The 26,736-nt window shown below is 35.2% G+C and overlaps 1 protein-coding gene across 1 annotated transcript in view; it reads right to left on the bottom strand.

The window, feature by feature from the left end:
- NUP37 (nucleoporin 37kDa) overlaps positions 1–26,736 on the bottom strand; it is a 45,511-nt gene that overhangs the window by 12,417 nt on the left and 6,358 nt on the right. Inside the window, exons 3-5 of the mRNA XM_011973206.1 lie at positions 25,802–25,926; positions 14,707–14,779; positions 12,751–12,845 (exon numbers count right to left, since the gene is read on the bottom strand). Coding sequence (XP_011828596.1) covers positions 12,751–12,845; positions 14,707–14,779; positions 25,802–25,926 — 293 coding nt within the window. The remainder of the gene's footprint in view (positions 1–12,750; positions 12,846–14,706; positions 14,780–25,801; positions 25,927–26,736) is intronic.

Below are 26,736 nucleotides of genomic sequence, written 5' to 3' on the forward strand. Positions count from 1 at the left end.
CACTTCAATTGCTTTATCATCGCAGAGGGAGATCAAGACTCAGAAACCTCAGTCATGGCACTATGTTGTGAGAATGCTATCCCTCACCCACTGCTCATTCTCCATATTCAGCCACTGTTACCTTGCACTGGCACAGAGTGTGGCACAGAGTACAGCAGGTGACAGAAGTCGGTGAGAGGCTGGCAAAGTGCACATAAAATTCTGATCCTTAAGAACTAAACTTGACTGAGTGACATGGCTCATGCCTGTAATCCCAGCACTTTGGGAGGCTGAGACAGAAGGATCACTTGAGCCCAGGAGTTCAAGACCAGCCTGGCAAATACAGTGAAACTTCGCCTCTACAAAACATACAAGAATTGGCCAGGCGCAGTGGTGCACACCTGTAGCCCCAGCTATTACTCGGGAGGCTGAAATGGCAGGCTGACGTGGGAGGATTGCTTGAGCACAGGAGGTGGAGGCTGCAGTGTGCCACGTTTGCACCTCTGCACTCCAGCCTGGGTGACAGGGACCCTGTCTCACAACAACAGCAGCAACAGCAAAAAACCAACAATAAAAAAAGAACTGAACTCATTCATTGGAATTTTTCTTCTAGGTTTTATAGTTCATATCTCACTAGAGACCAACAAAACAGATTTAGCCAATTTCAGGAATTTATTTTCAATGTGTAGGCAAAAATTTATTTCACAGAAAGCAGAATATATATTGGACAATGCTACTATTCTGTGCCAAAACACATTACTTCAAATATTCTTCTTCCTTGTAGAAATTATTGGGTCTCTGAATATTAAAATATCATAGTTACATATAAATGAACATAGATGTTTTTCAAAATGATTATCTTAATGATTAAACAATTTAGAAGCATACTGTTCTCTTGCCAAATCAATACTTTTCATCTGTATTTATTATACAAGGGAAACAACTACAATTTAATTGAAGAGAGAAATCACATTTAGCAAGGCTTTATGCATCTGTGTTTCACTCCCCACGACGAATTAGATGATTAATTATGGCAACTGATTAAGTATTTCTTCTCTATTGCCTTCTGCAAAATAAAGTGTTGCGCTAGCATATATTTTACCACTATTGAAATAGTAGGAATTTGTCTTGAAAATTCAGCAAGTTACATAAGAGGATGGTTTAAAATCTCCATTCTTTTGATCTTATTCTAATATGTATTTGTTTTGTTGGCTATTATATAAATTGAGTAAATACATTCCAAAATATTTCCATGATTTTTTCTTCCAAATGAAGGAAACAAAAGAGGTAGAAAATATGGATAAAAATATTAAATAAAAACTGGTCAGTTAATGAAGTGTATTCCTGTCCAATGAACCAAACTTTTACCTAATTTTTTTTTTTTTTTGAGACAGAGTCTGGCTCTGTCACCCAGGCTGGAGTGCAGTGGCCTGATCTCGGCTCACTGCAAGCTCCACCTCCTGGGTTCATGCCATTTTCCTGCCTCAGCCTCCCGAGTAGCTGGGACTACAGGCGCCCGCCACCACACCTGGCTAATTTTTTTGTATTTTTAGTAGAGACGGAGTTTCACCATGTTAGCCAGGATGGTCTCGATCTCCTGACCTCGTGATCCATCCACCTCAGCCTTCCAAAGTGCTGGGATTACAGGCGTGAGCCATCGCGCCCGTCCCAATTTTTAACCAGTATTTTATCCTGAACAGAGCCTGACATTTAAGAAAACAAACAAACAAAAACCTGACTTAAAAATGAGATTAGTTTTCAAGGGATTGGGATAAAATGATTCATGGTTTATAATTATATGCTTATTCAATAATTCTTAGTGGTTACACAATCCAAGTACTAAGTATGTAAAATACAACAAACGGGGCTGAATCTAGTTATCCTAACTAAATTAGCTACAGATGGGACAATTTAAGTTGTTAAGTCTTATTTTCCTTTTTGATAGATTCCTTAATTAAGCCCTTCTCAAATCCTTTTGTGGAGTTCAGCTCATTTTTCTGTGTCTTTACTATATAGCTTATCTAGTTAATATTACTTACATGAGATAGTCACTTCTTTGGATAAAATTTTTGAAGTATACCACATATAATAAAAGTACACAAATCTTAAATGTACAATTCGAAGAGAAGACACTCAAAAAGAATGGCACCTAAATCAAGAAACAGAGTATTTCCAAGGCTCCAAAAGTTGTCTTGTGCTCCCTTTCCAGTCATACCTCTTTGCTCTCTCACAAAAGGTACCCACTCTTCTGACTTCAAATGTTATTGCTTACTTTTGCCTATTTTTGAACATCATAAAAATGATGTCAATTTTCATATGTTACATGTTTTCTTGGTCTGACTTCTTTTACTCATCGTTAGGTTTTGTGAGATTTACCACCATTTGTTGCATGTTGTTGTAATTTGTCTTTTCTTAATGCCTTATACAGTCTTCAATTAATTCAGTACACAACAACATATATATTCATTCTACTCCTGACAGATATTTAGGTTGTTTCCAATTTTTGGTCATCACCAAGACTGCTGCTATAAGCCTTCTTGCACATGTCTTTTAATGAATATAGATACCCACATACGATCGCATACACACACACACACACTTGCTGGGTACATACCTAGGCATGGAATTGCTGGATCACAGCTTACAAATATATTCAACTTTAGCAGGTAGTTATCATCAAACAGCTTTACAAGTTGGCTGCACCTCATATTTCCTTTTTCCCTCTCATATTTAATTACCAGTGGAAAAAGTCAAAACTTTCTCTCATTCTCTGACAAAAACAGTCTTAAACAATTATTTATATGAATGGCAACAGGTACAGCTTTTCAGGTGGTCTTATTTTGTAAGGTAGATTTCTCAACTCATCTTTTTTTTTGCATTTTACTTTCACGTATCTATGTATGGACAAATGTGCCTAAGTTTTAAAATGTGGTAAACACAGTCTACAGTAGAATCTCTCTGAACTGACTCTGACAGATTTTTTTTTCCCTCTATAGAAGTGACAAGAATGAGAACGCTATTTTTTAATATGCCCACACGTGCATTTGTTATATGTGTACGAAGAGGGAATATAGCTTCTTTGCTTAGCAAACCACTGGTTGTATGTGATGTAAACCCATGCTTATTAATGTAATTACATAATATTATATAAACTGACAAAATATGAATGTGAAAGCTATTTCAATGAAACCAAGTCAGTGCCAACTAACTAAAGGTAAGTTTCTAAAAGAGAAAAAAAAAAACTCACTCAAATTAGGTATGTGTGACAGTTTTAAAAGATTAAATAAAAAAAATAAAAATCTAGATGTATTCTGAATTAAGATTGCTTTTCTAAGTGTTATTTTCATTGAAGACATTGTATTTTGGTTGTGGTTCATGTCAAAAAAGTGGTCCCAAGGCAATCAATGGACTCATAACCTAAGAAAAAAAGCACTGGCCTAATGACTGGCGAATGGTTTTTAATACACATGGGTCGTATATTAAAATAAGGCACGTAGGCATTCTTTTAAAATGATGTCCTGAGTTTACTGACTTTTTGTTATCTAAGAAACTTTTGGTCTAGACCACGACAGACAACAGGATTTCTACTATAAAAGAAAAAAATTCAAAATCTGAAAATTCAGGTTTTAATATTTCCAAATTATTACTATTGCAAAGTCAGTTATAACCACAGAAGCACACTTTTCAGGAAAGTAGTGCATCACAGAAAGAGAACTGCTTTAAAAGCTCACAGCCGGCCGGGCACTGTGGCTCACACCTGTAATTCCAGCACTTTGGGAGGCTGAGGCAGGCAGATCACTTGAGGTCAGGAGTTCGAGACCAGCCTGATCAATATGGTGAAACCCTGTCTCTACTAAAAATACAAAAATTAGCTGGGCATGCTGGCAGGCACCTGTAATCCCAACTACTCGGGCGGCTGAGGCAGGAGAATTGCTTGAATCTGGGAGGCGGAGGTTGCAGTAAGCTGAGATTTCGCCACTGTACTCTAGCCCAGGAAACAGAGTGCGACTGTCTCAAAAAAAAACCAAAAACCAAAAAAAAACCCACAGCCTTCATAATACACATAATCAAACATATGAAAAGATGACAGACCACTTATCAAAGGATAAAAGTACATAATAAATGTTATCAGGTTTAATTACCTTAGACAAAACCTAGGATTTATATTAATATACATATGCACATATTTAAATGTTTGCAAGGGAAATTTAAAAGGAAAAGCTTTTATGGCAAAGTTATGTGCTGACATATTAAGATGCCAATACAGACCAAATCAAATGGGAACTAGGTAAATAAAGCATCACTCCTCAAGTGAAATAAAATGACAGTTTTCATCCAATTTGAACTGTAATTATAATAAACATCCCCATCCCTCCTAACATTGTGGTCCTAAATAGAACTCTTAGATTTAGCTGTAAAATGATGGGATAGAGAGCTATCCAGATCTAAGATTATGAATTATGCTTATTTTACGTTTAGTATTTTATTGCATAATTATTGCTCCATTTCAGGCCGAGTGCTTTTCAGCAGAACATTAAGTATCTCTACCATATGGTATTTAAATGTTATTGTCCCATTTAATTAATAAAAAGGTCCCATAAATTGGGTGTTGGCATATTGGGGATATCCTAGATATTCTCAAAGGTCTTTTAAATGGACATTAGTAAAGAAAGATGTTCTGTCTGAGGATTCAAAAGGAAATTTCCTGGGTAATACTCTGTTTAATTGTTCATTCTCCATTTTTAACATTTTTGGCAGCTCATTGTTTGCTAGGGAATTCATTGCAGAAGGGAATTTCTACTACCAAATGGTTTTTGACAACACAAAAGAAGGAATGGATGACATTAAATGACACATCTGTATCCATTTGGCCCTAACTGGTAAAGCAAAAAATATGAACCATAATCTTTCTAAAAGACATGACTGGATCACATGAATCTGTGTATTGATTAATTAAATGAGAAAGAAAGAATAGTAATACAGAGATGTAGTTATAAGGATTAGCAGGCACTTTACAATGTCACTGGTACACGAAAGGGACCCTCAACATTCTTAGACAAGAAACAGATTTTTCACTGAGCAAAACTAGGATTTTCTCTTAGTTCCAATCAATCAATTACTAAGTTAATCAGGTTATAGATGATTCAAAGTAGGGTAAGCCATAGTGTGTTTGCTTAGTAAATGAGTACACAATTAGAAAGAAAAGTGAAACGTTTTGCAAAGTGCTAAAATATCTGGTTTTAAGTGCAAAAGGAGTTCAGAGGTGGGGAACCATGTAACTGAAAGCCCACATCTAGAGATTAGATGGACAAATCTTTTCGGTGGGTATGGTAGGTTAGAGTTGGTAAATAAACTTTGTCAGTTTATGGTTGAGACTATGGAGAACTTTGACAGCTAGGCAAAAGCCTTAAAAGTGGAGACAACAAAATAGCAGGATAGTTGGAAGAATTTTGTAAAGGATACTTTCAGTATGTGTGTCCAAATATATTTAGAAAATAAGATTAGATTAATTCTTTTTTTAAAAAAATTGAGACTACTGAGCAAGTAGTAGCTGTAGCAGTAGTTTTAATGTACTAGCAGTACTAATGATAAAATATTATTATTAGAAGTTTTACTGACTTCAGAGCAAGATTTAAGAGGGCGAAAATGAGATAATTGTACATGCTTATTATCTTACCCCTCAATAACTGAAAATAGTAAGGCAAAATCAGAGTTGATAACAAAGGCTGCATGTACTTTGAGGGTGGAGAGAGAAGGAAGAAGGTGCCCTGTTTCATACAGAACACTAATAAACTACACCACACAAAATTTAATCTATTATACATCTTCACAAAGCTTTGGGGAGGGTAAAAATCTTATCAATTTATATGCTGTTCCTTCATTTTGATTTCTTGTAATTGTAAACAAATTGAGCAGAAACTACAATTTATTATCACAGAGGTGAGAAACTGAGGCTGTCTCAGAGGACAATTGTTAACATCTCATTTAACTTATACAGACAGATAAATTTTTGAAGGATGGAAATTGAGAAATTTTGTCACATTTAAAAATAAACTTCAAAAATTAAACTCTCAACTGCAAAGAAATACCATATGTTAGTTTTCAAACAGACCATGTGTAATGATTTCATCTTTAAGGAATTCAGAGTAGAAGGGCTTTTTCTTTAACTAACATAAGCCTTAACACAAGCAACAGTAACACTACCCAGGAAATATTAGCATTTCATTTTATCCAAGAAAAATTTTGATAAACTTTACAACTTAAAATTTGACTATATGCTGAATACTAAAGCTATCAATAAGAGAAAGTACTCCTTTATCATTCATATCAACGGTCTTTCAAAATCTGGAAACTGTTTATGGATATGATTCCCATTTTACAATCCACTTACTGTAACCACATGAGGGCCACCTAAAGCAAGCTTAAATTACTATAGTCACTGATTTGGTGGTATATTTTATTAAGTACTTGTTTTGTATTTCATCTACAAGGGCATACAAAAAAGAACAAAGTATTGGCTACTAGAGAGTGATTTTTACCAGTAAATGATCATGTCAAGTTTTAGAAAACTTTTTCAGCACTTTACTGACTCCTACTCTATTACAGTCTTTCATTAACACACTATTTCATTGCATTGAATTTAAAAATGTCTGCAAAAGTGATAAACAGGTTTTAGTATAATTTTTGGAGAGCTCTTTTAAAGACAATCTCTATGTTCTATCACTGGAGCTAAAGTATTACCACGCTCAACACAAAGTGTCCATTTTATCCCTTTCTCAAGGCTTTTGTTAGAACTATGCAATAACTGATCTTGATTCAAAATGTTACAGAAAATTAGAGTGAGTTTTAGAAGACAAGCAGGGAACTTTTCCTGAATTTTAACTATAACACTATAATAAATCATGTAAATTATTCTGATTATACTTTGTACCCGGGCATGGTTTATGCACTCCTAGATGTGGATTACTTTCCAAAGAATGCTTCATTGGCCTGCCTTCAGAAGGCTCTCAGTTTCCTTTTTTCTGTTTCCCACAAGGACTATTATTAAGTACATTGCATATTTTGTGATCTCAGTTGGGGTGGGGGTGGAGGAAGAACACTTCACCTTAATTATGGATCTTAAAGACTTGCAAATGTACATAAACAGAGGTAATATGAAAAACACATAGCTTGCATGTGGTACACAGAACAAATTTGATAAAAATCCTTTTTCCTCTTGTAACATTTTTCAAACAACTATTTTACTGGCTTAGTCAGTAGCTTAGGTAATTTAGTATTCCTTTATACAGTGATTTGGTTACATTCCTATATCTTATTCTTTATTTTTTATATGCCACCCTTCTCTCATTCTTTTAAAAAGTGATCCCAGTTAGAACATGACAACTACAAATATTCCATGGCTTAGAGAAAGTGAATGGAACATTATATGCACACCTATATTTTATTAAACTAAAAATTCCCTGGTTACTAGAAATCAGTTTTCTTTCACCATAAACTTTTATCTAATATTTTAAAAGATTATTGAGGGATGAGGAGGAGGGATGGGATTTACTATTGATATCCTTTGTAGTTACAGTGAGTGCTAGGTCTTGTATTTCTTTTGTATCACCCGAAGTACTAAATATTGGGTATACTAAATATGTTTAATAAATACTTGTTGATCTGACTTGTTCTTACAGAATGGTACTGTTTCTAATATACAAGAACATCTGTTATTTGGCAATGACTGGGAATGAGATGTTCTGTATTAGTGAGTTTTAAAAAATAATAAGCTTAACCCATTAAATACTTAAATGACACTTTTACATTCTTTCGCAGGAAGAGATAATAATTTTTTCTAAATGAATATGCGCTTCTTTACCTTTCAAATACCATAATAATTTTAGCCTTCTTTCAATGACACTAGGTCATAACTATGAACATAAGTATTTATATTTTTCTGTGCATATGCACATACAAACACACACATAAAGCATCAGTATTTGTATCAACGTGTGTATATATGTGTACATATACATTTTTATATATACATGTATATGCACGTGAGTGCATCTGCATATGGTAGACATGATGAGGGATCATAAAGAAAATGGTGTAGAATATGAGGCTGAATGACTAGAAACTCCATGCTTTACTTGGGAATTTCTTTTATTAAACACATCTCTCAGATGCTTGCTGTTTCAGTAATGGCACCTTTTTCATAAAGATACATATTTCTTCATCAAGATATATACTTTTCTGTAAGTGTGTGTGTATATATATACTTCCTGTAAGAAAAGTATATATATACTTACTTTTTCTGTATGAAAAGTATATATATACTTACTTTTTCTGTAAGAAAAATGAAAATATATATATATTTTCATACAGAAATAGTAAGTATATATATACTTTTCATACTTTTCATACAGAAAAGCATTCTTTTACTACCAGAAGAGCATTTTTCTAAGCTCTTCTATTACTACCAGCAGAATATTCTTCTAAGCTGTGTGATGTCCTCTACAGCAGCAAAGCCTGGCCGAATCCACAAAATACCTTATTAGTGAAAGTCTAAAGTAACCTACTCCAGAATAGCTTTCCCTACCCTCCAGAAAAGTCTGTTTCTCAGCAGCAGTCAAACCCTCTGTTACTTAGGCATCACTGATACCATGCAGCTCTCTGTGGCAGCTTGCATTTTCTCCTCTTCTTTATCTGAATAACTGGGCTAATGTGGTATGAAGAAGGAACCTAACATCTTCATTTCAAGGATTGGTACTAGAGTGTGATGTCAAAGGTATCTTTAAAAACGATAAGTTCTTTACCAGCAGAAGATGGTAACACTTCTATAGACATGACTCTAAATACAATTCTATCAATTTTACGAAGCTATAACTAATGCTTGATTTTGATCAGAATGGACAGGTAATAGGAACATTTGCTTTTTCAATAACCCCAAAAGACTAAAATCTCTTAGAGAATCTTAAAGTAGAAACAGTATACTTCAGTACTTAAGAGACAGACTGCTATAAAAGGGGAATACTACAAGAACCTATCCTATAAGGTGTTTGAGGATTAAATGAGTGAATTCATAAAAAATGCTCAGGATAGTGCCTGGTCACATATTATTATCTAAACCAATGAGCCTCAACAAGGGGTTGGTCCAATACCTAAGGGGCTATTTTTGGTTGTCCTGATTATTGGGGTGCCACAGACATTTAGCACATGAGAGCCAGTGATGCTAGTCATTTTATATGCCTTTTGAATGACTGAGTGAACTCTAGAAATCCCAAAAAGTAGGGACATTTCAAAAGAGATATTTTCTGCAATCTTCATTAATTATTTCATTCCATGGCATAACAGTGAATTACTTTGATACTGTACATATAAAAACTAGCTGATTTGCAAGAATATTGTCTTTCCTTATTTTTCAAACTTGACATCCTATGATTTATCTTGCTATGTTATTCCTATTTTGATTACCTGTATTTCCCTATTTCTCTTATGAGATTTAATTTCATTCTATTACTACTAACATGAGCTTTTATCCTACAACTGTAGATCTGCTCAGGGCTATGACACTGCAGAACTCCAGATGGCACTATTTACATTATACTCTACACAACTCATAAATCCTTGCAACTGTGCAAGTTGACTGCCTTGCCTCTGCCTTACATTTTCGTGTTATCTAATTTTTCTGATATCCAGTCTTATTCGTTGTAAAGAATAACAAAAGCTACCCCACTATGTCTTCATATGTAGTTGTATCTGAGCTTATACACAATGCATTATTATTCTATTGGTTTTCCTTTTATAGAAACATATAATAAAATTAAGGGACTATAACAATTTTCTGTACTTACATATTTGGAAGGCTACATTTTCGGTGAGTTTCATTTAAAAAGGTGTGGTAGGCATTATAAAACGTTTGTTAGAAAGGCAGTGTTGGAACTGATAAAGACCGACTTTAATGAGAACTCAATTTTCTTATAAACTTGCATAGATCACAGAATAGTAAAACTAGATGGAATCTTAGATAAAATGTAATCTATCATCTTCCATAATAACATTTTATATTATCAGAGGTACTTTGGTTCACCGTATGACTCTTTATTCTATTTGATTCATAATTTGGCAATTTTCAATACAACACATACATTTCATGAACCTATTCAGGTGACAGATTGTTTTAAAATAGTGTTCCTAGGGCAAAATTCTGCTAGCTGATTATAATATCGTGTCTTTCTTTGAAATGTCAAAGTCAAACATCAGAAAATATGCACAGATCAAAATATTAAGGTTATTTAAAAATTTTTTAAGCACTGAGTCTGCTCTTTACAGTACAGAATACATGTTGTAGAACTGCTCATATGATAGTCTCTTTTGTCACATATGTGATAATGTAAGAATATATAAGTGATATTATAAGAATCTTATCATTATCACATGTCCTCTCAGAATTCCTTCTTTTCCTGCTATGAGAGTGTATGATACTATCTACTCTTTCTCATTTTAAATTTGTTTTTATATGTGTTCTGTTTTTTTAAAAAATCTTACCTATATTGCTTAGGTTTTGGCCTAAGAGGTTTGGCTTTAATAACCAATCAGAGTTGTTTATTTTTGGTTGGTGAACTAAGCTGTAAAATCTAAAAATACTTTGATGTGCATCAACCCGAAAATCTCAGTGGTTTACAAAAATAAGCATAAATTTCTTGCACATGGGTCTATGGGAAGCTCTGTTTCCATAATGCCATATGGGTCCATATCTGCTCCATGTGTTTCTCATTCTGTGATTGGTAGCTATCTAGGACATGCTCATCTTATAGCAAATGACAGAGCACAGGAGGTCAAGTCAAGCCAGGCAAAACATTTGAAGCTTCTGCTGTGTCACACCTGTTAATGCTACATTGGCCTAAACAATTCACAAAGGAAGGGCCAATCAGGTGGGAAAATCTCCTTTCATGGGAGGGTGAAAGGAAAGCAAATATTTGTTGAACACTAATATCAACAACCACAGTCTGGCAAAATGAGAAACTTAGGAGCAACGTAGTGAGGTTTTAAAAAATTAGATTTATTTAAATGAAAAGACTTACTCTTTAGTTATGCCTTTCCTACTTTTTAGAGTAATAATGTCCTTTCTTTTATAAAATGATAATGGTAGAAGGCAGTAAACGTAAGAGTCTTATATTTGACAAAATAAAAAGTTATCAACCCTATGTCAGTCCCCTAAATTTTTAAATAATTTTGCTAGTGTACAAAAAAAACTGAGTCATAAGAAAACAAACAAACAAAAACATAGATACTGAGTGTGATCTTAGGTCTCTCTGGCTTTTGTTCACTATTCAGAGGCGATTCCTTGGCTTGCAGAGACACTCATTTTCCCCCTTTGCAGATTTCATTATTCCAAATGCTTGTGATTAGGACAGTCATTATTTATTTCCAGTGATTGAATTTTTACCTTAAAACAATTCCATTTACTCTTCAAGTCACTATACAAACTTGATTTTGTAGTACCTGGGGCTCTAGAATCTTAATGTCATGTAAATCTTTCATATCTCTGACATGAAAATTTTAACAGACAGTACATAAAGAATAATGGCCTATGACTCTATCACTTTAAAAAGATGAGCTATATTAAGAAGATTAAAAATTTAAAAAGTAGCTAGCAGCTTTACTTCTAATGTGAACTCATACATATTTAATAGTTTTATATGTACATAAGTACTAATAAATACTAAGGATTTTGGCAGAGTTTTATGAAACATTATGCAAAACAGCAGAGCAGCAGTTTTTCTCTTCCTCAGTATTGTTAAAGCAAATGAAGCAACTGACACCCTTCCAATGACTGATGCACTCATTCCACTCCTGACTTCTCAGCTTATTTCCACCTGCTATTCTTCCTTTTCATCTTGTTCTTTACTTGTAAAATTCTCCAGCTTTAGGCACTATTAAAATGTTATAGCTACCTCATCTGTTCTAAATTAGAGGGTGAGGTAGAAGAACATAATAGTTAAATGTATTGTATCTAAAAAAAAACTTACGTAGAAACTACTGATTTTATCAAAACACTAAATTTTCCATCAGTCTTATGTAGCAGATGAGAGTCATAGTTCATTATTACACACTAACTTATACAACATCTGTGAAGTAACTTGACAACTGCATTTTACTCCTACTCATCTTGTCCAATACTGAAGAATTTGATCCAATGTATGTTTGTGTGTGTGTGCTTTTTTTTTTTGAGATGGTGTATCGCTGTGTCACCCAGGCTGGAGTGCAGTGGCACAATCTTGGCTCACTGCAACCTCAGCCTCCCGGGTCCAAGCGATTCTCTTGTCTCAGCCCCCCGAGTAGCTGGGATTACAAGTGTGCACTACCATGCATGGCTGATTTTGGTATGTTTAGTAGAAATGGAGTTTCGCCATGTTGGTCAGGCTGGTCGTTAACTCCTGACCTCAGGTGATCCGCCCACCTTGGCCTCCTAAAGAGCTGGGATTATAGGCGTGTGGCACTGTGCCCAGCCCAATATAGATTTGGAATTCATAAATGTGAAAATCTGAAATAAGAGATAAAAGACACACATGGGAGGCAAGGGAAGTTTTCATTAATGGCGATGAGGACTCATCTCACTGGTTTTGAAACTCATGTGTGTGCCATACCAACAGTTCAAATAAGGTATGCTTCTTTTACAACACTATAGAATTTATATAAAAGTCACATTGTTTTCTCATTTTAAAAATGTAATTCTCATTAAAATGACAATTTAAAAATGTGGTTATAACATAAGCAACATACCTACAGGTGTGATCGTCACTCACACTTGCAATTTCTTGGCCTTCTTTGGGATCAAACACCAAACCATTAATGAAATCTGTATGGCCCTCTAAAACCTAACAGAAAGAGAAAGCTTAGTAAGAAAACAGAAAAATAACCTACAATATTCCTACATAATATTTTTGCTTCACTGCCTTAAAAGCTTTCACTGCATGTTTTTCTATAAATATTTCTTAAGCAATCTGCTATTTTTAAAGCATGATTTATACACCCACTTTTCTGGAAGGTTTATCTTGGAAAGAAATTGATCATTCAACACACTATTAGCTTAGTCTTTCTTTTCTAGTATGCATTTCTTACAAAAACACACACGCATTTTTATTGTACCTGTCCTCATATCACCTTCTTTCTCACTTATTATATAAAGCCTAAATAAAAATTAGAGCTAGGAAACTTTTTAGGGGTACTTTTTAGGGTACTGAAGGGTACTTTTTTAGGGTACTTTTAGGAACTTTTTAGGGTACTGAGGTAGAGTACTTCTAGGCTTTTTACCTTATATCTCTTGTTCTGCATACTCACTACTACTTAACAAACATACACAGGATGGACTTCCCCATCTAATGACTTCATTTACACGCTCAATGTGACTGCCAGCAGCGAAGACAGCTGGTTGTTATAAGCCCATAGTCATCACAAACACAAAAAATCTTCTCGACACAGAAGCAATAAATGAGAAGTTGCACAGTGGAGGACTGTGTGAGCAGGTAAGGCTCAATCTGTCTAAATCTTCATAGTTGAAATGCTAAATAGGCCTGTCAGATAATTACTTTAATGGTTATCATTCTTTCTACCTTTCCTTCTTTCCAAAAACTTAAATTTGATCTCAGTTCTGAGGTTATTAAAGCAGTTCTATATAGTACTGCTCACTATGTAGAGATGTAACATTAAAAAAGAAAAAAAGGATTTGGGTCAAACATTCCCGAGCAACTTTAACAAACCCAGGTCCTCCAAATCATTCTCCAAAGCTTCTGTCACAGTCTACAAGACAAACTAAATTAACAGTAAATGTTTAATGTGTATTATAACTAGCATATTAACTTTGGATAAGTCAAAATTTTATGTGCCATTTATATACTTGGTTATTTCTGGTACAGCCTTAAATTAACCAATCCATACAGTACATTAAGCCCATTATAAATAGCTTACAGCATATTTTTTTTTACTATTTTCTAAATGATTGGAAAAGTTTATAATTTATCTTTGTTTTATAACAATATTCATATTTTGGCTTATTAGAAAGCCAAGAAGGCAATACCATTCTTATAAGAAAACATGATGCAATTTCAACCCAATCTGAGGGTTATTATTATAGTAACAGAAAACACATATGGCGTTTACTATGTACCAACATTATTCTAAGTGTTTTATATGAATTTGCTCAGTCAATGCTCGTAATCCTATAAGGCAGCTGCTATGATTACCCACATTTTACAGGTAAGGATATTAGCACAAAGAGATTAGGTTACTCAACCAAGGTCACACCATTACTAAGTAATAATACTGGGGTTTAAATGCAAGGAATCTGGCTTCTGTGTCTGTGCTCTTAACCACTTTGGAATCCTGCCTGTGCTATGCTGTACTGATCATTTGTTCCCATGAAGTTCAACTCTTACTCTATGAATGGTCATGTCTATCATACTCCTACTATACCCAACTGTAAATTTCTAATTCTTTCTTATTTGTTGTTCCTAATATTTCAATAAGAGATATCAGATTTATAGTCATTATTAAGAACCTAGTTCTTAGTAATATAGCAAGCTAGCTACTATAACCTATAGTAGAGTAAATGAGACCCTAAATTATATACTTTAATGATGACCATAAAAAGCCATTTTAAATTGGAATAAATGCAATTAAAAAAGCAAAAAACAAACGTTTTAAAATAAACTCTAAAGATGTAGACAGTTGTCAACATACCTTATATTCATTTTTATCTTGAAGATCTGAAGTAAATAATCTAATTTTCATATCAGCAGCTGAAGTACAAAATCTGGAAGCAAAAAAACAAAAATATACCAATTTTCAGCCTTTGTAAGTGAAAAGTCTCCCCTTTCCCCATCCTTCCCTCCAGGTCACTGAAGCTTTTATCATAACTCATAATCATGCTTTTTATGGAGGGGGAAAGAAGACTGTTGTGGCTTTATTGTAAAAAATATTATATAGCCATCACAGAAAGTAGGAGTCATATTATTTTATTTTGAGAACATACAAAAGGTTAGTCTATTCTGGATTTGCTTTTTCAATAATAAAAGTATAGAATTTTACACTAAATCAGCACTTGAATTTAATTTTAAATGTTTTCTTAAAAGCAAAAAAGGATGGATTTTAAAAAGTATCTTCATTTTAGCCAGGTCAACAAGAGATATTAAAAATATTGTTATACATCTACTTTAGTCTTTGCCCTCTTCTGTTATCCATAATCCTTAGTGTTTTCTATTCCTCCAAATAAATCAGATGAAGTAAGATACTATTTTTATAACTATAAAAGCTGATACATTTATACCTACTAAAGGCTAGAGTATTATTTATACTTTAAACATTTAAAACATGTTTTTCAGTAATCAATGGATTATTAAATTAAAAAACAAAACCTAAGCAGCAAACCCTCCTTTTTTTTTTCTTTTTTTTGAGACAGTCTTGCTTTGTCACCCAGGCTAGAGTGCAGTAGTATGATGTCAGCTCACTGTAGCCTCCACCTCCCAGGTTCAAAAGATTCTCCTGCCTCAGCCTCCCAAGTAGCTGGGATTACAGGCGCCCTCCACCACACATGGCTAATTTTTGTATTTTTAGTAGAGACAGGGTTTCACAATGTTGGCCAGGCTGGTCTCAAACTCCTAACCTCAGGTGATCCACCCACCTCGGCCTCCCAAAGTGCTGGGATTACAGGCATGAGCCACTGCGCCCGGCCAATAACCACTTTTTAAACTAGTTTACCTTTAATCCTAAATTTTCTAGATTCGCAGGATGTGAGACAATGGCTGAGAAAAAAATACAAATTATATACTGAAAAACAAAAGTTTATTTTCAATTCTTTGGTAAAAAGAGTATCATACACAGATCTAAATTCATTCTTTAGTTTGACTACAGTGAGCCATTTTTTTCTTAACTAAAGGCTCTTAATCCACAGACCCTGATGTGTTGGTAGACCTTTGCTATTACACCCCTTTCCAGTAATTTGTCAAGAGTTGTTAGAGAAAACAGATCAAAGCCACCAGGGAATGATTCTTTGTCCAAGGTCTTCTCAGAGGTAAAATTAAAGTGGTAGTGGAATAAAGCATGTTTTCTTTCAAGAAATGTCTACTCAGGTTCTTTGCCCATTTTTAAATATACCTGTTTTCTTGTTATTGAGTTCCTTACATATTGTTGATATTAGCCCCTTATCAAGATGTATGATTTGCAAATATTTTCTTCCTATCTGTAGGTTGCATCTTCACTCTGTTATTTTCTTTGCTGTGCAGCTCTTTAGTTTAATACAATTCCACTTGCCTAGTTTTGCTTTTGTTTCCTGTACTTTTAGGGTCAGATCCAAAAAATTCACTGTTGTGGAGATTAATGTTGTGAAGCCTTTTCTATTTTCTTCTAGCCATTTTACAGTTTAAGGTCTTAGGTTTAAGTCTTTAATCCAATTTCAGTTGATTCTGCACATGGGGTGAGATAACGGTTTAGTTTCATTCTTCTGCATGTGTCTATACCATTTTTTGCAACAACATTCATTGAAGACACTGTACTTTCTTCATTGTATGTTCTTGGCATCCTTGTAAAAAATTGATTGACCATAAATGCACGAATTTATTTCTGGGCTCTCTATCCTATTCTATTGGTTGAGGTATTTCTTTTTGTGTTAGTACCATGCTGTCTTGAATACCACAGCTTTGCAATATATTTTGAAATCAGGTAGTGTGATGCCTACGGGTTTGTTCTTTTGTGCTCAAAATTGCTTTGGCTATCTGGGGTGTTTTATGATTTCATATAAATTTTTAAATTGATTTTTCTATTTCTGTAAAGAATGACATTGGAGTTTTGATAGGTAGGCACTGCATTGAATCTGTGGATTGCTTTGAGGAGTAAGAACATTTTAACAATATTAATTCACCCAATCCATGAACACAGGATATGTTTCCAATTATTTGTGCCAAGTTCAATGTCTTTCATCAATGTTTTATCATTTCTGTGTACAGATCTTTTACCTCCTCAGTTAAATTTATTCCTAAGATATTTTGATGCTTTTGTAAATCATATTACCTTAATTTCTTTTTCAGATAGTTCATTGTTAGTATATTAGAAAGGTTACCGATTTTTGAATGTTGATTTGTATCATGCAACTTTACTGAATTCATTAATCAGTTCTAACAGTTTTTTGGTGGAGTCTTTAGCTTTTCGGTATATAAGATCATGCATCAGGAAACAGATAATTTAACTTCTTCCTTTCCTATTTGGATGTCTTTTAATTCTTTTTCATATCTAATTGCTCTGGCTAGGACTTCAAGTACTATGTTGGCAAAATACTAGCAAACTGTAATCAAGAGTACATTAAAAAGATTATTCACCATGATCAAGTGGGACTTATCCCTGGTATGCAACGATGTTCAACATACGCAAATAAATATATGTGGTTCACTTTATTAACAGAATGAAAGACAAAAACCACATCATCTCAACAGATGCAGAAAAAGAATTTGACTAAAGACAACATTATTTCTTGATAAAAACTCAACAAATTAGGTATAGACAAAATATTCTGCATCACAATAAAGGCCACCTGTGACAAGCCCACAAGTAACATCATTCTTAATGGTGAAAAGATGGTGGTCTCTCTTTTAAGATTAGGAACAAGGACGTCCATTTTTACCACTTATATTCAAAATAATACTGGAAGTCTAGCCAGAGCAATTAGGTAATTCTATTTTTAATTTTCTGAGGAACCTTTGGAATGTTTTTCATAGCAGCTGCACCATTGCTACATACTGACCAACAGTACAGAAGAGTTCCAATTTCTCTACTTCCTGGGTCAGCATTTGTTATTTTCTGCTTTTTTGGTAGTGGCAATCCTAACATGTGAGGTAACCTCTCATGTGGTTTTGATTTGTATTTCTTTAATGATTAGTGATGTCGAACATCTTTTCATATGCCTGTTGGCCATTCATATACCTTCTTTGGAGAAATGTTTATTTAAGTCTTTTTGAATCATTTTTAAATGGGATCATTTATTTTGTTGTGGTTGAGTTGTAGAAGTTTTTTGTATACATTCTGGATATTAACCCCTTGTTAGGTATATGGCTTGCAAATATTCTCCCCCATTCTGTGGGTTGCCTTTTGACTCTGTTGACTTTCCTTGCCATGTACTTGTTTTAAAGTTTGATTTAGTCTCATTTGTCTATTTTTGCTTTTATTGCTTGTACTTTTGTTATCAAAACTAAGAAATAACTGCCAAATCTAGTGTCATACAGCTTTTTCCAGATCTTTTCTTTTAGGAGTTTTATAGTTTCAGGTCTTAGGTTTAGGTCCCATTTTGAGCTCATTTGTGCAAGGTCCAATTTTATCATTCTGCATGATACTCAGTTTATTCAACATCATTTATTGAAGAGACTATCCTTTTCCCCATTGTGTAGTCTTGGAACCTTTGTCAAAGATCATTTGATGGCTATGTGAAGGTATTTTTCCTAAGTTTTCCACTCTGTTCCATTGGTCTACATATTTATCTTTATGCCAGTACCATACTGTTTTGATTACTGTATAGCATTGTAATACGATTTGAAATAAAGAAGTGTGCGACCTTCAGCTTTCTCAAGATTGTTTTGGTCATTTGGGGTCCTTTGAGATTCCATTTGAATTTTAGGATGGTTTTTCTGTTTCTGTAAAAGTGCCACAGAGATTGATAAGGACTTCATTGACTCTGTAGAGCTTTGGGTAGCATAGACACTTTAATACTACGAAATCTTTCAATCCATGAACACAGGCTTTCTTTCTATTTATTTGTATCTTTCATTTCTTTCTGCAATGTTTTGTAGTTTTCAGTCTTTGGCTTCCTTGGTTGTCTAGTGAGGGTTCTTATGAAAGGGGATACCATGCACTACATTAGCATACAGTTTATTTTGCACCTCTATATATTTATATATTGCACAAGAATGCCATGGTCGGGTGCAGTGGCTTATGCCTGTAATCCCAGCACTTTGGGAGGCCAAAGTGGGCAGACTACTTGAGCCAGGCGTTCCAGACCAGCCTGGGTAACCTGGCAAAACCACATCTCTACAAAACAAACAAACAAACAAAAAACAATTAGCCGGGTGCAGTGGCGTGTGCCTGTAGTCCCAGCCACTTGGGAGACTGAGGTAGGAAAATCTCTTGAGCCTGGGAGGCGGAGGTTGTAGTGAGCCAAGATCACGCCATTGCACTCCAGTCTGGGTGACAGGAGCGAAACTCTGTCTGAACAGCAAGAATCCCATATTATCTTTAGCAGGTTAAAAAGTGCCCTCAGGCTGGGCACAGTGGCTCCCGCCTGTAATCCTAGCACTTCAGGTGGCCGAGGTGGGCGGATCACTTGAGGTCAGTTTGAGACCAGCCTGGTCAACATGGCGAAATCACATCTCTACTAAAAATACAAAAATTAGCTGGGCATGGTGATGTGCACCTGTAATCCCAGCTACTCTGGAGGCTGAGGCCAAGTTCACTTGAACTTGGGAGGCTGAGGTTGCAGTGAGCCGAGATCACGCCAATGCACTCCAGCCTGGGTGACAGAGCGAGGCTCCCTCTCAAAAACAAAACAAAACAAAACAAAACAAAAAAAAAGTGTCCTCAAAAAGATAAGTCTATCTGCTAACCCCTGGTAACTATAAGTGCTGCTTTATTTGAAAATAGGGTTTTGCAAACATGATTGAATTAAAGGATACTGAGATGATCATCCTGGATCTAGGGTGGGCCCTAAATTTAACAATGAATGAAACACAAAAAAGGATAAACACAGAGGAGAAGGAGGTATGAAGGGTAAGAGATTGAAGTGATGCATCAACAAGGCAAAGAAAGTCAAGGACTCCTGGTCACCAACAGAATCTAGAAAACAGGCATGGAATGAATTCTGCCTCAGAGCCTAATAAACCAACCCCACTGATAATGTGATTTTGAACATGTGCCTCCAGAACTGTGATAATAAATTTCTGTTGTTGTTTTAAGTTATTATGCTTGTGGTGATTTGTTATGGCAACAGTGGGAAATAAATATACCCTCATAAATCGTATACAAATATATGACTGTTTCATTAAATTGCTTAACAGATGTTGAGTATCGAGTTATCCCCTAAAAATCTGCCATATTTTAACAAGATTTTCATTTGATTAACCATGTCAGCCTGGTAGTGGCTCTACTACTTTTTAGCTATGCAACTTGAAGATGGCATTTAACTACTCAGGGCTCAGTTTCCTCCTCAATAAAGTAAAGGAGACTGGATTAGTTTACTTCTAATGCCTTTTGTATTAATAAATGAAAGCACTCTATCAATCTCATTTTAAAATGCAAACGTACACTCTTATCATTACTGTCACTTAACCTAACGAATACCTATATTTAATTAACAATGCATTATAAAAATAGGTGCTTTGATTTGGGACATAACAGGTCTGGCAAAAAGCAAAAAAAAAACAGGGAGAGCCAAAACCCAATCAGGTCCACTTTGTGGTCCTGATGGTGAAACTGGCCCAACTTCCCCACAGAACTAATGTTTACGGTTTGGGGATAATTACAGAGATTGACTCTCCTGTTCTTAAAGCCTGAAACTTTTATTTGTCTTCTCTGAGTTCCTTTCTCAGGAAACTGACCTTCAGGCCTCCCAGATAGTATAAAGGAACTGAAACTTACCAGATCATTGCATCTGGACAATGAGACACCAGACCCCTCGTTTGTCATGATTGGTTCCTTACACCCTAGAAGTCCTGTCTTTCTACATGTAGTTACATTTCTTCCCTGCTGTATAAATCCCTAATTTTAGTGGGTTAGTGAGATGGATTTGAGACTTATCTCCCATCTCCTCAGCTGCAGCACCTGAATAAAGCCTTCTTCCCTTGCAATACTCGTTGTCTTAGTCACTGGCTTTCTGTGTGGTATGCAACAGGGCCTAGACCAATCCCTTGTGTTTTGGTAACAATGGCAACACGTTAAAAAAAAAAATCCCCTCCTATGCTGCATTTGGCATACACATGGAATGACAGGTTGCTAATGCCCAAGTTTTGATATCAGAATTTTGCCCACTTTAGTTCAAATTCCCCTATCTAGGCTAGTCAGCTTCCCTTTGGTTGACCTGTCAGTCCATCTCCCCAATCATTCTTCACACCTTTTACAAGTGGACAAGACAAGGAAAAAAAAGGGGAAAAGGAGGAGAAAGAAAAGGCCTAAGAAACACTGAAGAAATATGTGTCAGCTGTTAGGGGAAAAGTATGTTTCAAGTATGTTAACGGTAGACTCTGTCTCAAAAAAAAAATGTACATTATGATATATATGCACAGTAATGTTCAAACAGCACATTCAGAACCCCAAACTGGAAATATAGTATTAATAGAATGCATAAACTGTCATAGACTCACAACGAAATACTACATAGTAATAAATAATTAGATCTACAAGTAGAAACATGGATGAATCTCATATATATAATGTGAAGTGAACAAAGCAGGACAAAAAAAATACATATAGTATTATTCTATTCATAAGAAAGTTCATAAGCAGGCAAAATTAAGCTATATTGCTCAGGGATGCATCAGTAACTGATAAAACTACAAAAAAGCAAGGAGATAATTATCCTAATAAACATGAAACTGATAGCCTTTAAGGGGAAAGAAGAAGGTTGATTGGAGAAGGGCACACTGGCAACCTCAAGTGCTAGCAATGTCCTATCTCTTGACCTCTGTGATGATTACATGAGTGTTTATAATAAACATGTTACAATGCACATATATACTCTGTGCTGGTTAATATTAAGTGTCAACTTGATTGGATTGAAAGATACAAAGTACTGATTCTGGGTGTATTCGGGTGTTTCTGGGTGTTGCCAGAAGAGATTAACATTTGAGTCAGTGGAGTGGGAGGGGAAGACCCACCCTCAGAAAGACACACCCACAATGTGGGTGGCCACGATCCAATTGGCTGCCAGCACAACTAGAAAAAACAGATGGAGGTGGAAGGAGCTAACTTGCTAAGTCTTCCAGCCTTCATCTTTCTCCTGTGTTGGATGCTTCCTGCCCTCGAATATTAGACTCAAGTTCTTCAGCTTCTGGACTCGTAGGCTTACACCAGTGGTTTGTCAGGGGCTCTTGGGCCTTAGGCCACAGATTGAAGGCTGCACTGTTGGCCTTCCTACTTGTGAGGTTTTGGGACTCCGACTGGCTGCCTTGCTCCTCAGCTTGCAGACGCCTTATTGTGGGACTTCATCTTGTGATCATGTGAGTCAATACTCCTTAGTAAACTCTCCTTCATATATACACCTATCCTATTCATTCTGTCCCTCTAGAGAACCCTAATACATACTATATGTATGTTTAAGCATGTATGCTATATTTTATACATGCAAATAAAGGGTAAGAAAAAACCTGTAAAACAAAGCTTATTCTACCTAATTCTTCTCCTTTGAATTTGTCCCATTAATATTTTGGGAATTCATTATTTCTTTGCTCATAGGAAACTCTACACAAATTTGCCACAACAGTATCACTCATGTTGAGGGTCTCCTTCAGTAGATTTCCTCAGTTATAACAAAACTTTGTTCAAAATGTCACCTCTAAAACAGATAAAAGCTATTTTGGAAGTTGTTAAAAGAAATATCCCAACTAAGAGGGTTTGTAAAGAGGTATTAATAGCAAAATGAGGCCAAGTTCAGTAAAAATGTCAGCAAACAGAGGAGTTACAGTAATCAAAGAATACTTACTTAAAAAGAAAATTAATAATCTTATTAGGATCTAAATAAAACCAAACAAACAAACCCAGAAAACTTTATGGCCAGCCTTGTGTTGCTCTACTTTTCTTTGAATCCTTGCTGTTTTAGGGATATTTAAGTCCTTCTTTAACTGAACCAGAAAATCTCAGAGAACGGAAATAAGATGAACAATGAATTCTCTGGCCACTGTAAAAGAAAAGCAAGTAGTGATGGAAAGAGTAGAAAGGCAGGGAGAAAGAGAATTTAAGGCAACTACATGCTAATGATAAGTCATCATAAAGGGTTTCTAAATGTAAGATAAAAATTAATGATGATAAGAGAGATGCTGAGTTATACCTTAGTCATGGTGACAGACTACTATTTATTTTAAAATACTATAAAAAAAGTAAAGTAAAAAAAGTATAGAGAGTTACTCTAGTATAATCACAATTATGTACAATTATGTACAAAAATGAAAAGGGTATTGGGAGTACAGGTGGCATTCTTCTCCTTTTTATTTTCTGTGTTTTCTAAATTTTATCTATTAAGCATTTATTATTTTATAATAAAAATAATTTATTTGAAAACAAGATTGTGCTGTCATCTTGCTCTAAAAATAGTCTAAAATTAATGGCCTGCTAATGCTTTTCGAATTTGTTACTGATATTTGTACAGTTCCAAAAAGGACTTGAGACAGTTTACCAAAAAATAAGAAAAAACCAACCAAACAAAAACACCAACCAGAAATGATGAAACACAGCAAATTCACTAAAAAGAGGACAGGAAAACAAGTACCAAGCAACAAGGAGAGTATAGAATACAACAGCTGAATATCTAGATTAAAGTATCACAAAACTTAAAACCAAGGGAAAAAGACTGTTTCCACAGCTTTCAAAATGTAAAGAATCAGAGACTTGTTCTTGTTTAGGTCTAGATATTGTTACCACTTTCTTTTAATATAAAAGGAAACTAACAGCACACCAGCTGCTGGCAATGACATTACGTATGCTGACAAATGCTATTGTGTAGATTATTCAAAACTAAGTTAGCTAAATATCGGTACAGGCTTCTAGGAAAAAACATGCAACATCTTCACAACCTATAAGAAATCACACAATGATTTCTAATAGAAGAAACGAATACACCAAAAAAGCGTCAGCATCATCAGTCATCACGGAAATGTCATTGTGGCATCAACTAGAATGGCCAAAATTAAAAAGACAGGCTGGGCACAGTAGCTCATGCCTGTAATCCTAACACTTTGGGAGGTCAAGGTGGGTAAACTGCTTGAGCCTGGGTGCTCGAGACCAGACTGGGCAACATGGCAAAACCCCATCACTGCAAAAAATACAAAAACTTAGCTGGGAGTGGTGGTGCATGCCTGTAGTTCCAGCTACTTGGGAGGCTGCGGTAAGAGGGAGGGTTGAGGCTGAGCCAAGGGAGGTTGAGGCTGCAGTGAGCTGTGATCACGGGTCTGGCTGTCAGCCTGGGTGACAGAGTGAGACCCTGTATTTAAAAAAAAAAAGATTTACAATAGTAAATATTGGAGAATAGGCCAGGTATGGTGGCTGATGCTGTCATAACAGCACTTTGGGAGGCCGAGGCAGGTGGATTGCCTGAGCTCAGGAGTTTGAGGCCAGCCTGGGCAACAGTTTGTAGGGACAGGCAAATCCCTGTCCCTACAAAAAATACCAAAATTAGCCAGGCATGATGATGGGCGCCTATAGTCCCAGCTACTCAGGAGGAGGCTGAGGTGGGAAGATGGTTTGAGCCTGGGAGGTAGAGACTGCAGTGAGTGGAGATGGTGCCACTGTACTCTAGCCTGGGCAATAGAGCCAGACCTTATCTCAGAATGAATGAATGAGTGTTGGAGAGTAGGAAGACCACCCTTAGATTATTGGGGAAAAGACAAAATGGTAGAGCCACTTTAGAAACAGGCACTTTCTTAAAATGTTAAACATACATCTACCCTGTGACTCAGCAATTCTACTCCTAAGATAAATTAAATCATATAACCACCCAAAGCAGTATTCAGCAAAAAATAATAACTGAAGTCTGGAAACTATATTGGTACCCACTTATAGAAGAATGAATAAACAGACTATGGTCTATTGATACACTGCAATGAAGTACTACTTAAAAAGCACTGGTATACATAACAATGTGGAAAAATTGCAAAAACAAGCCAGACACAAAAAACATTCTGTATGATTCCACTTACATGAAGTTCTAGAATAGGCAAAACTGATTTCTGGTAATAGAAATCAGATCAATGGTTGCTTCTGTAGGGAGTGGGATACAATGATTAACTGGGAAGAAATATGAAGAAACTTTCTTGGGTGACAGAAACACTGTGCATGAATAGGGTGTGGGTTATACAAGAATATGCATTTGTCAAAACTGATCAAACTGTACCCTTAACAGCTAAGAATATCAGAGTATCTAAATTACCCCTTAATTTAAAAAATGAAGTTAGCTTAATAGTTGGTAACTTTTAGTTCCTAAGAACTGTTTACTAAAAAAGACACATCTTTTAGATTTGACATTTGTAGGAGGCAAGGCTAGTGTTTTGTAACAGATCTTAAATAACCTAACATATTCTTGCCCCTGTAAAGAGGGTTTCAGCAGGCATTGCTAGGATTTTTTCTCAGAAAACCATCATTCTTTTTAAACACTTTCACAAAAACTGAAGTCCAAGGACCAGAACTACAGATTTATATACTGTTAGACAAGAAAATGTGATCTTGGCCTATGTGTGGGGAAGGAAAGCTCATTAACATCTCAACTACATTTAGTTATTTTAAGAGTTGTACTTTCAATTAAGTTGTAAATTCAGTGAACGATCTGTAAAGACCTTGATTTAGATGAATCTCACGTAAAAAGCTTTGTAGTTTGACTCAAACACATGGTCAAAGAATCACAGTCATGGCTGTATCTTTAAATTACAAATTCAGATGATAAGCCTAAATTATTAAGTAGTAGCAAGTATCAAAATATCTAATATCTTGGGTTGTGGAAAATGGAAATGGAGAAAAAAGTATCTATGATCAGACTTCAGATCATGTAACACAATCAAAGTACACTAGTAAAGAATGCATTTGGTACTATTAAACTTACTTGATTACTGGAGGCAGTGAATCAAGTCTAGTCTCTGGGCTCCAAGCTATGCCATCGACCCTGACTCCATGGTGAAATGTTCGAAGTGTTTTATACTGAATGCCTTCAACGTCTGCTTCTTCTTCCTGAGCATACACAGTAAATGTTTTAGTAAGTAATGAGAACAAACAATATTCTGTATTTCATTATAATGAATTTATCAGAAGGTTATGTTTATGCTTTTGAAAAGTTCAAAAGCAAATTACATATTAAGATTTAACCAGTTCATTGAATTTAAAAAAAAAATCCAAAGTTGTCTAGGCCTCACAAAATAACTCTCTAAGGCAACTAGAAACAAACAGTAAATATGTTCCACTTTATCTTAGGAGGCATTTCATAATAAGTTCAATGAAAAGGGACTGCTTGGTCAGGTGTGTTGGCTCACGTCTATAATCCCAACACTTTGCAAGGCTGAGGTGGAAGGATTGCTGGAGCTCAGGAGTCTTAGACCAGACTGGGCAACATAGTGAGACCTGTCTCTACTTTATAAAAAAAGAAAACAAAGAAAATGGAATGCTCTAAAGAATCAAAATATTCTAGGTAAATGAATTACCAGAACCGGATTATCTACTGACAATATTAAAAAAAATACACTGAACATTTTGATTACATGGAAAATACCTTGGGACCTCATAAAGATCTCAAAGTCTTTATAATCAGTGTCAACGATGTTCATGTAGTGTTACATGTGGCATTATATGTGTGCAAGATGCTACAAATAATTCATCTGGACTATTACAGTCTATGAATAGTGAATATGTAAGAAATAATCTGGTTAGTTTTAGATATTTGATTCTGGGAATAAATGCTTAATAAAGTTGGCTTATTTATCTAGTTCAGCCCTACTAGAATGATTTCAGTTTATCTTCATGGGAAGGTGAGAAAAAAAATCAACT

Source organism: Mandrillus leucophaeus, unplaced genomic scaffold (assembly GCF_000951045.1).
Source record: "Mandrillus leucophaeus isolate KB7577 unplaced genomic scaffold, Mleu.le_1.0 Scaffold1353, whole genome shotgun sequence".
Classification (NCBI taxonomy): Eukaryota; Metazoa; Chordata; class Mammalia; order Primates; family Cercopithecidae; genus Mandrillus; species Mandrillus leucophaeus.